Source organism: Pogonomyrmex barbatus, unplaced genomic scaffold (genome assembly GCF_055798465.1).
Source record: "Pogonomyrmex barbatus isolate J1 unplaced genomic scaffold, ASM5579846v1 scaffold18, whole genome shotgun sequence".
Taxonomy (NCBI): domain Eukaryota; kingdom Metazoa; phylum Arthropoda; class Insecta; order Hymenoptera; family Formicidae; genus Pogonomyrmex; species Pogonomyrmex barbatus.
The window spans coordinates 2,711,700-2,723,788 of record NW_028297114.1 but is presented as its reverse complement, the minus strand read 5'-3'; the positions used below and the strand labels follow the sequence as shown (position 1 = coordinate 2,723,788).

The following is a 12,089-nucleotide window of genomic DNA, read 5'->3' as shown; positions in this document are numbered from 1 at the left end:
CACGCACCTATCGCGCATTCAACGTTCTTAAGTAAGTTGTAAGTGGGAAGTAACAATTTTATTCGCTTTCTCTGCAGTTTCTATCTTTTCTTCAAAGGCTTGATAATTATCAACTTATTAATTAAGTTTTTCCAAGTAAAACTTAAGGAGCGCTGCGCTGTGTTTGATGTTCGACAATGTTTTAATCGCTAATCGCAAGACCAAAAAAATTTGCATGCTCAAGAGTTTGCTACATTTTCTCGGATTCGACCTCGTCGAATCGCGCTGACCTGCTATCGTGCATTCGTTTCACTTGCAGCGACGGCTTCCAACGGCACAAAACTTTTTTGGAGTCGCACAAAAGAGAGGGAAAGGAAGATTAACCTAGTGACTGGACCAACACTGTGTAAGCCCTGCGCGTCAATCTACCAAAAATCTTCGGCTTATCCACCCCCTGGCTTAACCACTAATTCGGAGTACACAACCTGTCAGTGAGAGAAAACAAACAAACAAAAAAAAAAGAAGAAAAAAAGATGGGAGTTCTTCGATGGTCTCTCCGTGTATCTGTGTTTCATCAAATACGAAACGTATACTTATCCATATACTTTGTGCGGGCAAAGAGAATTCCGCGAAATATTGAGACACTTATCGGATATCGCGGGTCCATATATCGCGATATCGATAGTTTGTTCTGGCATTGGCAAAATAATATATAGTACATGTAACAAATGTACTGCGCGTAAACCAGATACACGTATAATATTGCTTTTTCATGAAAAGCCAGTTTCATTCATGCAGCTTGAGTAGTTGAGTAGAACGCCGGCGATTCACTCTTTTTTCGGAAAAAATCAATTTCGCAATACATGTCACTCGATCATCCGGGTTATGTACTTTGTTTGCCACATCGTCATTTCTCACAACTCACGTCATCTCTCTCTTCGCGCGCCTCTTCGTCGAGTCAATTACAGCTATCACAGAGGGGCCGTACCTTCGGAACGAAGACGTATCCGATCGGATCGGATCGGATCGAATTCGAAATCTCGAGTCTCGGCTGTATTCAATCCTCGAGTACGGATGTCGCGAATGCAGACGGGGTGATTTTTCACGGAGACACCGCCCCGGCCACCTTCGGCCATTGAAACGCCGTCGGCGTCATTGTTACAAGAGCGTACGCACACTCCTCGCGTGATGTATGTCCTCGCGCGCGCGTGAGAAATTGAGACTGGTATTTTGACTTGCAAAGACGCGGATCGCGGTCTTCCCCTTAAGCCGAGAGGGACGTTTTATATCTTGATACGTTCTAAAAGTTTCAGCGAGATATCCCGGGGAGGCGGCGTCTGAATCCGACGAGAGGGAGATACTCTCGTCGGCACTACTGAAAACAATAGGGGCGGAAGTTTTCTGCCTCCCCTGTTCCTAAGTGGTGAGAGACGCTGTGTGGTAGGACAACATACTTCGAATCGATAAGTGCGATGCCATATATATATATATAAATAAAGGTAGTCGGGAATATACATAGCTAAAACGAAAGACGGATCGAGGATCTCCTTTGTGCGGAACACTCGCATTAATTTTTGCCGCTCCGAAACGCAAAATTTTATTTCCTTTGAATTTTTTCCACTCGGAATTTTTACGCGGCATTTACGTTCTCATTATCCAGCGTATCGTGTTTTCTGCGCGTTATTTTTTGCGCGTATTATACGTTCGTACACGGCGCCGTATATTTCAATCGAGAAAGATTACTCGTCTTCGCGTTATTGTATTAAAAGTTACGGGATTATTAATTAAATTTCAAACGAGAGTACACTTTGTTTAGATGCATGAAGTGCATTAGAGTGTAATCTGCCAGAGTATTTCTTACAAATTACTTCCACTGCAGTCACGGCGTAGAGCTTAATTACTTGTCAAACACAATCCACCTCGTTCCGTTTTCGTGTTTGCAGTCCGGCTGTATTCTGCAATTAGTGATGGTCATCGGACTAATAACATTTGCAATTTCAAATCAAATCGAAACGCACCCGGGGAGAGAGAGAGAAAGAGAGAGAGAGAGAGAGAGAGAGAGAGAGAGAGGAGGGGGGATGGGGACTCAAATACTTTATAAACGATGTTATAATGAAAGTTTTCGAAACAATTGTCCAATCAGATTGATAAATCTGTTTCTTCGAAGAGAGACGAGGCAACATTTAAATCGAGGCCACTCTAATCATTGCTGGCTGTTGGCGCTGGTTTGAATATATTTCAGATTATCTTTGCGTCCTATACGTACACAGCTATAAGCTCTGTTTTCAATGGATAGAGATAGTATCGATCACGCGCTTTACAAGCGCTCGCAAGCAGATCGGACGGTCTGCAGATTGAAGAATAAATAACTAACACGATGCACTTGAATCTACTAACTGCAATCAGTACAGAGCCAAAACAAGAACTTCTTGTCTTCCTGCGGGCCGGTAGAATAATGAAACGAGATACAAAAGGTTCCTTTTACTAACGAGAAAAAAAAAAGAGAATGATTCCTTTTTTTCTTTGAATAAAACACATTTGCGCGTTTCTGCACGCGCGATCACCGGTGAAGATAAAAAGTAGCGGGGAAGGGGAGGGTCGCCTTTCTGGCGTACAGCTGTTGTTTGTCAGTATTATTTACGTAGAGTATAAATTACGTCTCTGAGCTAGTTACGTAATTATCTTGTAGCACTTGCAGTTCCCGCAGAATTTACGTGGGCGATTTTGCATAATGGCCGGGTTTCATACAAAGTGTGAGCCGAGCTGTTCTCTAACAGTTTGGAAATTCGGCGAAAGTTTAGTGTGCCAGACAGCCGCGTAACTATATCGCGGCATAGGAACAATGGATAGTTAGACGTCCTGTGTTGGATCTTAAATTTTCCCGGAGCCCGATCAGAGTATGGAGTGCCAGCACTCCAGGCGGACGATCCAAAAAGGCGTCCTTGTGTCAAGTACAACATTTATGTGATTCGACGAAAGAGAAGAGAAGAGACGGGAGAGACGTTTTTGTTGAGCGTTAAACCGAAGAGCTAAGAGCCACGGGCTCTTAGCTCTTCACATCGCTCGTCTCGATGTTACTTCGATTCAGCCGGGGTGGCACTAGAATGCGCGATAAACGGACGGAAGCGCGGCAGGAATGAGTTTTTATTTTACGACGCTATATCCGGTTGCTCGCTCCTCCCGTGTATGTTAAGAGACGGCTTTGAAAGACCCTCGCCTCCCCTCGCCGCTGCCAGTGTTTGCCTCTGCGTCGACGAGCACCATGGTCCCTCTTGCTCGCGACTACCCCTTACACACTATCCACCCTCGTATACTTTGAAGCGCTGCGAGAGTAATCTGAAAGCTCGGTACACACACGGGCTCGCGCAGGACTCGTCTCATTCATAATTTACAGGACACTGGAATACCGCTGGGAAGAGCACCGTCGTTCCTATGCTTGTTTCTGGACGCCAGTCCGCCGCATATTCTGCCGCTGCTGTCCCTTGCATTAATTCGATCCTTATATATATACATTTCAGTTTTTACCTCATATCTCGCGCGCCACGCGCGGAAATTTTTATTTTATATCGCCATCGCGGCGCGGCGATGACTTTTCATCCACCCTTCCTTCGAGTCTCCAAAGTGTAGCATAGCATGATTATATTAATCAAATCATCAACTATAATATAATCAACTGCCGTGACTCGTGTTTTCGCCGCTCTCTCTCTCTCTCTCTCTCTCTCTCTCTCTCTCTCTCTCTCTCTCTCTCTCTCTCTCTCTCTCTCTCTCTCTCTCTCTCTCTCTCTCTCTCTCTCTCTCTCTCTCTCTCTGTTATCTTCATTTTAACGAGTTTATGCGCGTTATAAAGGTTTCTATTTTACGAACTTTACACATTTTCTGTATTACATTGGTGCTTCCGTTGCCCTTATTGTTATTACTCTATCCTTCGATTATTTATTACCGCCACGATTCCTGCAAGCAACGTCGGTCTACATTCTATTCTCGTAATAGTTTTCTGATTCTATTTTATCTGTATGATTGTCCTTCGCTTCTCTTTTGCCATCAAAGATATTTATTTCTTTACAATTTTTCCGCAGTTACATCCGCGTACGCGGAAGCAATTTAATCCCAAGTAAATTTATTTCTCGAACGTTAAGTCTCGATTTGTATTTGTACGAACCGATAACATTGTTCCATGCTGGGAAGAATATACACATGGTTTTTATACGCGTTTAAGACAATGGATGACAAAGTGATTCATAATTTAACGAGAAGGGACGGAATACGAAACGAACAATAAGATTGGTATCCCGAGTATCTTGAAGTCAGCGATTTGAGATAATCTCCCAAAAGTTTTTGTTTTCGAGAACGCGGCGTTGTCAGATCCGTTACGTCATTATGTCCTCGCAGGACCTCCGGATCTCGTCGGCCGCCGAGCCGCGCGGAAAATCGAGACGTGAATTACCGTGACCAGAGCGACCGACCGACTAGTATCATTAGCGACAGCACAGGCATCGAAATTCTGTTTGACGGAAATTGAGTAACGTGACCACCATCGTGCCATTTAATGCCGGCCCGTAGTGTGTAGCTTTGCGTGCCATGCCAAATGTCGCGGAGAATGCCCCACTCGATAAATGATGACGATGTGGAAGCAATAACGGACATAACGATGTTTCCGATAGCGTTATCACGATGAGAAATCCTTATTGCATTCCACCGAGATCCCTGCGATTCCCGCTATGCGATATATCTCCTTCCAATTATTTCTCAGATTTTTTTCCCCCGTTATTTGCGCGAGGTGATTAAGCGTTAATCTATCGGTAATTTTATTTTATCGTTACACTCGACGCAAGCGCAAAAGTGTTTCAGGTAATTTTCAGCTCGATACGTAGTCGATTGTTTTGTCGTCTGATACAATTCCTTACTTGCGAGGAATTTTATTTTTATCTTGTCTGCACGAGAGAAAACTAGGAAATAAAACGCTTCGCTCTATTTCCGTACGGAATACCTAGTATATCGCTTCAACGATCCGCGAATTTCAGCTTTAAGGCAGTCGAAAGGTAGAATTTCCACTTGCGCTCCTTAAATTAAATTGGACAAGTCCTTTTTACTTCCCGCCCGAGCGTTGCCTCCTATTCAAGCGGCTATCGCGCTTCTTATTTCAGCTTCCACGTATCCATGATGTAGAGGATAAAGTGGCATTTCTCGTGCGCTTTGTGAAGCCTCAAACAGGTTTAATTACGCAGAACTTATGGGACGACGTACCTCGCGAGCGAACAGTTACTTCGTGCCCGTCCAAGATCGTTGTCGAGAAATTTAATTAGTCGGATATCGGAGCTCGCCGCTTGTCAAAAGTCCCTTATCGTACCATCTCCGTCCTTCGTTCGCCGTATTGTCGTGCGGATTTCTCAGACAGATTGCGGACACCCGTACGACCACCCCTGGCTTGTTCCACTTCAGCGATATCGATAACGTCGCTATCTTGGCGGCCACGACTACGGGAACGACGAGAGCCACTTTCGGCACGAAATATCACGGCATTATGGCAATCTATTGTATCCTTCGTTCTATCTATTTTTCTTGAATGGACATACAATGTATATACCCGTAAGGTTTCATCTTTCTCGAATAATAAAAATTTTTGTATTCTACAGATAATTCAATGGAAATCGAATCTGTATTCATTCTATATATATATATATATATATATATACCATATACATATTACATATCTTATATATATATATATATATATATATATATATATATATAATTTTATTCTCTGTGATGTAAATTGTGAATTATATTCTCGAAAAAGGAAACTGCAAGGGGCTGCATGATAAATCGAGTTAGCATCAAGTGAATTATCCGGTTACCGTGTACGTCACAGGAATTTTCGCGATGCGAGACACTGGCGATTTTATTGAAAATTTAATCGTCATAGTCGGAAGGGGAATCGGGAGGGATTTCACGATACAGTTTACCAGAGCGCATCGTCTTGTTCCGCACGTGACAACGAAATCTCGAGCCGGCGATGTTACAAACACGATAATCCGCGCTGTGCATAAATACGCGAGATAACGGTGGATAAAATTCTAGGTATCGTCCGTATCAGTTTTTCGTCGTTCGCGGTGTCATTCACGAATGGCGCAGGGGTGGCTGCGGTATTTTTGCTCAATATTATCCGTGTAAAGCGGGAGGTTTAACGGCGCGTCGTTAAAGAATCTTAAAACGGACGAGAATTAATTATGCCGCGGTGATAAACACCGGGAGATTACGAGCGCGTCGAAGTTTCGTAATGGACCGTTCTCTCTTGTCCCCGGAACGGATAAAAATCGGCTACGATCTGATAATGCGTGGTCGACGAGCGCACCCTCCTACCCCCGCGGAGCAATCTAATTATAGCGGCCTCCGAGCGAGCCGCCTGCTATTTGCATAGCGTATTCATATCGCGTTATTAGATAAGTTGATTATTGATCGTCTCCTGATTATTTAGCCGACCCGATTCGAAATGCATAAAGCGGACGCGCGTGCGACGGCCGGAAATGTCAATGGCAAACAATATTGCCCCCGCGCGTAACGCGTACGCCATTTCGTGCCTGCCTTGTCGCCTGAATGCGAAATTCACTATTCACTCAGCAGTCTGTTTTATTTATCCCGTGATTCATGTTTCACGAGTGATAATCGAGCGCCCCTCTCGAGCGCACACGTCGAATTAAATGCATTTCTGTTTCAGCGACGGTCGACTGTTAGAGGGAGATCAGATATTGGCGATCGATGGCCAGCCCCTAGACTCGAACATCTCCCATGATCAGGCGATCTCGATTCTTCAGAAGGCCCGTGGTCTGGTTGAGCTAGTTGTAGCAAGAAACGCCCAAGGTAATTACAATCTGCGTAATTGCACGCTGCGAGCGGAATCCGTTTACGCCGGGAGATGAGATCCCCGCGTTCGATTTGCAAAGATGATGATGATGCCGCGCGGCATAATTGTCGCGAGCCCGAGTGTAATGGATTAATTTTACTGTTGGAACATTTAGACTAAATTCTAAACGCACCGTCGTGGATCTAAATTTATTCCTCTTTATTTTTCGAGAAAAATTGCGTACTACATCCTTGCAATTTGAACGAACGATGCCTCTTGCATGTTACAAGAAACTGTCCGGGGCAATTATAATACGGCCTCGGCGATGCAACATTGTCTAGGCTAGCATAAATGTTGATTTTCGTTGAATTTCTCACGCTGTGGAGAGTTAAATTAGTTTCACTAACTTTTTTTCTGGCCGGATTGTTGCATATGGAACAGCAAACTCGTGCTAGATTGTCCATGCGTGTACACGGTGCGAATAACGTAGTTGCTTCGTGAGAGAATATCACTTTACCAATGTTAACTTTTATTATTTTTTTCAATCGAATTTTATACATTTATTAACAAAAGTTAATTCGAAATTCGCGTGCATTAACTTTTTCATGATGAGCGTCTCCCATATCTTTTCATTCATTAATTTTTGAAAATTTGTGTGCTAAAACTAACTCTCAGAAAGAATATTAATTATCAGAAAGATCAAAGGAAGTTCACGACTGTGTGTTCCGTAGACTTCTTCGATAGCTAAATTATCTTGAGTTTCTAGTTCGATATGTAATTAGAGAGATGATACATCGACGGCAATAAAAGTATTATAAATTTTTGTCTTTTATCATTTCTAATTTTTTTTAATATTGTTTTATTAGTTCTCGGAAAAAGTATTACACTTCTAATCTACACAGTTTCTATTCATTATTTTATTTCTATCGTAATTAATGTTTTTCCTTAGAGAGATGAGGAAAACATTTTTCATCAATAAGATATACTTCTATTCTTATATATCTTTTCTAGGGATTTTTTTTTTTTTGATATCATTAAATTGATTAATATTAGGGAGGAAATATTAGAGAGAATATATATAGCTTTAGCTTTGGCTATGTCGCAAGTCCATTAATAACGGCACATAATTGATTGACAGTAAGCCTACTTGGAATCTTATATGTAGAAGTAAAAAAGAATTATTATACACTAATCTAAGACGTGACTGTAAATATCTTTCTTACATATTTTCAGTGCTAAAACAGTTTTGTCGGTTTATGAATATTTAATAGTTGGCGGGAAGAATTTTGCCTTGAGTAACTTTTCTGAGAAGCTGCAGTTTTGCAGTTACATCGTTTCTCATCGGAGTATCGATGTGAAACGTCACAGTGCGAAAGGACTAAATAACGTACGGAATCGTGTGTGCTTGTTGTTGACAGACGTTGGGGGCTCTTTGCCAACGGATGAATTGTCCGGTGGTTCGAGTTCGACAGCGGCCGCAGGAGCAGCGTCGTCCATCATCGACGACGGCGGCGTTGCCGGTACTGGGAACAACCAGACAAGCTCCGACAAGGATCAATCGGTGTCAGCGTCGTCCACCGTCGTTACACCGGGACCGACTCCGAAGTCAAGCCAACCGGCCAGCACCACTTCGGCGGCGACCCCGACTCCCACGCATACGCCAACACCCACGCCGACCTCGACACCGATACCTAGAGGCCTCGTTATCGAAAGGAGCCCCTCCGCCGTCAGCGACGCCTCCAAGAGTGGCTCTGACATGGTGGTGAGTCGCCGTTCTTTTTCCTCATCCTCTATCTTGCCTTCTCTCCACTCCTTGAACTTTTTTTTTCTTTTTTTTCTTTTTTTTTTTATTTTTTTAATAAAGGAAAAGGTTTCTATGACGTTATTTATAATGCCATCATTACCGATTATCTGGAACTTGACGACTCGTGTCAAGATTCATAGTCGAATCATAGAACAATTGTGCATTTGTGACATTTATTAAAAATTTAACCAGAGATTTTTTTCGACATCTCAATTACTCAAGAATCTAAGGGATGTTAAGAAAAAAAAAGAAGAAAAATCTCGTCCAGTAATTTCTCGTTTATAATCAACCGTGAATAATTATATTGATACCCTTTCTCGTGATCATTTTCTGTATCTTCGCGTTTCAGCAGTTGTGCCCTTTTGTTCTCTCCCCTTTGCTCGAATGAAAGCTCCTTGGATCTTCCCTCTATTGTGCTGAATATTTCTTCACGTAAAAGGATGTTCTTCATTGGCTCTTAATAAGCACGCTTCTCCCTCAACAGCCTTCTTATTTTATCGTGTAGCTCATAGCTCGGGCTTTCAGGCTCGAGATCGCCTTATATGACGAGCCCCCCGCATCTCCCTCGTTCTCGAGGGTGCTTCATCCCGAAAGAAATATTTGCGTTGAAACTACTCGAGTGGTGTCACACCGATAAAATCCCGAGCGATAGCCCCGGCATAATTGGCCTCATTTGGACACCCTTCCATGGGCGCGCCCCCTTCTTTTTTATCTTCTTTTTGCCTTTCGCCGCGATAATAGGAACACCGGCTATGATGGAAATAGAATTATTGGTACAGCTTCGCCAGCATCTCGAGGCAATAATATTTATCTTGTATCTGCGACGTCGGATGTCGCGGACACTGAGCAGTATTTTTCTACGAAATATTATTATTAATTTTGAGTACTTAAGAGAATTAATATCTGGGATCTTCCTACTCGCAGTTTCTCACTTGCTCGAATAATACTTTTAGAAATTTAATTAGAAACAATGAATGCCTCTACAGACAGAATATTTAATTTAATAATTTTATTGAAATATTATTTATTTATAAATATTATTGTTGCCAAACGATCAAAAACATGTTATTAGTGTACGTTATTAATTACATTCATTAATTATAAAGAATAAACATATTGAATTAACATATAATATGTTAGTCGAGCGTACTTAAATTTATTATTTATTAAATATATCCCGAAAAGCAATTTTAAATAATTAATTTAGTAGTTTGGTAGTTTCGTAGAAGTTATCGATTTCCGAGGGAGTTTTCGATCGGTCGCCGAATGTCGGTGGCTATTTTTCTTGATTCTTCCTCGGCATTCGATATACCTAGACCGAGGCGGTTTTTTTTTTTTTTTTTTTTTTCAATCGTAGATAAATTGGGCATCCGCCGTCTTCCTCCTATCTCCATCCTTCGGGCTTCGGGCGCGATAATAGGAACAAGCGGCGGCTGCGACGGAAATAGAATTATCGGTAAAGAGTTTCGCTGACGCCCTCCGGGCAATACCGGTTCTCTGCAGGCAAGGTTTGCGTGATCTTTAAAATTTATCGTCCATTACCGGCGAGAAACTGTAGAACCGTTTATCCCCGCGGCGATGCCATTTCGATGGAACATTTAATCGTAACAAATTGACACTTCCCCCGTTCCGTATTAGATCCTTGTGTGTGCTTCCTGTGCGCTTTCAATGTTGCCGCGCAATCAATTTTATCCGACGAAAATGGAAAAACGGTTTTTACGAATTAACGGCTTTTTCGCCGTTGCTCAAAGTTTACACACGGTACGTCGGCGGCGTGAGAGCGAGAGCGAGAGAGAAAGAGAGAGCTCGTATACATAAAAAGAAATAACGAGAATTTAATTGGAATTTAGTACAAACCGGAGTTTCAGGTTGAAATCGAAGTATGACCCGGTATTAATCGTCATTTGATACTTTTCCGGTTCGAGGAAGAAAATCGCGACAATTACTAAAAAATTTATGAAAGCGAAATTTCTAATATTTATTTAGCTCGTAAAAGAACGTTAAAGACTCGCGGTTAAAATTTAAATTTGCCATCGAGTATTTTAATATTTTACATTATTACATACCGAAGATTTTGTTTGATATCAAAGACGATTTCATATCGGAAAGTCTTGAAGGCGTTTCGATCGCGCGCATCTGTCTCAACATTTATTTTCCTTGTGCCATTAAGCAAGTGTCGTATCCGATTGGTGGGAGGTCGGTGGCTTTCCCGCGACATTGAAGTAAGAATAGGATTATAGACGAGAAAACTTCCTCTCATTGGCGTTGTCAATGAGAGTCGGCGGTAAGATCGATCGTAAAACTTTATTGCCGATTACATTATTGCGCGTTACCGATGCTCGCGGTATATTTTTTCCGATTCCTGGTAGATATTAGACCGATTGTTAATAGCTCCAATGTTTTATCAATCGTTTTATCAGTCACAATAACGAAGTTGTCTCGTACATTATTAATAGTGATTTCTAGTTAAGGAAATTATTAATATCATATGTAATTTAAGTTGCAAATGTTAAAGCTGCAAATCTTGCAAAATATCTTCGCCATATTTTAAGAATATATCTTATGCTTAATAAAAGGAAACGTATACGACTCTTTACATTTTAAAGGTGTCAATGGTGGTCATACTTTAAAATTGTTAATTTATTTATTTAAATACATTAAAATGTACAAAATTGTGAAGTAAAATCGTGTCTTTCAAAATATCTTTGTCATTCTAAAAAGATATCTTGATGCTTACAATAGGAGAGAACACGTATGATTGACTCTTCGCACTTAAAAATTATTAACTATTTATCTAAATAGATTACAAGAAAGCGTCGTTGTCGAATTGAAATCGTATCTCTTAGAAGAATAAGAAAGACCGACGATGTAGTACATTCGGCCTGATAACCGCGATTGATTATCGGGTTCCCCTGCAGCTTTTGTGACAAGGAAAAGTACTCTCAACGTCGCTACGTCAGAAACGGAACTTCCGACGGGCTTTACTACTTATCCCAAAACTAATTTCGGGCTACGAGGAACGATTATCGGATATACGAAGTTCGCCTCGAAGAACATCCTGCCGGCGGTCTTTAACGACGTTGACGTGACTCGAGTACGGAGTAACGCGCGTCTCTTCTGAACGAATTTCTATCTTCGCAATTCGATAAACGCGCTCGTCCGGCCGCGTATTTAATCCCTGGTCGTCGGTGTGAGCATTCACACACACAGACACATATTCACACACACGCACGCGCGCGCGCGTACACGCCGCTGGCACGCGTTTGCACGACACCCGCAATGTAAATCACCCTCGGCTCTGTCTCTCTCCCTGTTTCTCGACGCGGCTCTCGTTCCGGTCCGCGGGAGAACCGGAAGTCGGGTAGTCCGACAGGAACACCGGTGGTTATTTTCGGTCCGCGTTCCAGTTCTTGTTCACCGTTCCGCGACGGCCCTTGTTTGCACGGGGCAATTATCGAATCATAA

At 42.2% G+C, this 12,089-nt stretch overlaps 1 protein-coding gene across 3 annotated transcripts in view; it reads left to right on the top strand.

Moving 5' to 3' along the window:
- Positions 1-12,089, top strand: part of LOC105426733 (inactivation no afterpotential D) — a 94,260-nt gene that overhangs the window by 35,118 nt on the left and 47,053 nt on the right. For all 3 annotated transcript variants that reach the window (XM_089075020.1, XM_089075019.1, XM_089075018.1), the window contains exons 6-7: positions 6,695-6,837; positions 8,239-8,582. In XM_089075020.1, coding sequence (XP_088931146.1) covers positions 6,695-6,837; positions 8,239-8,582 — 487 coding nt within the window. The remainder of the gene's footprint in view (positions 1-6,694; positions 6,838-8,238; positions 8,583-12,089) is intronic.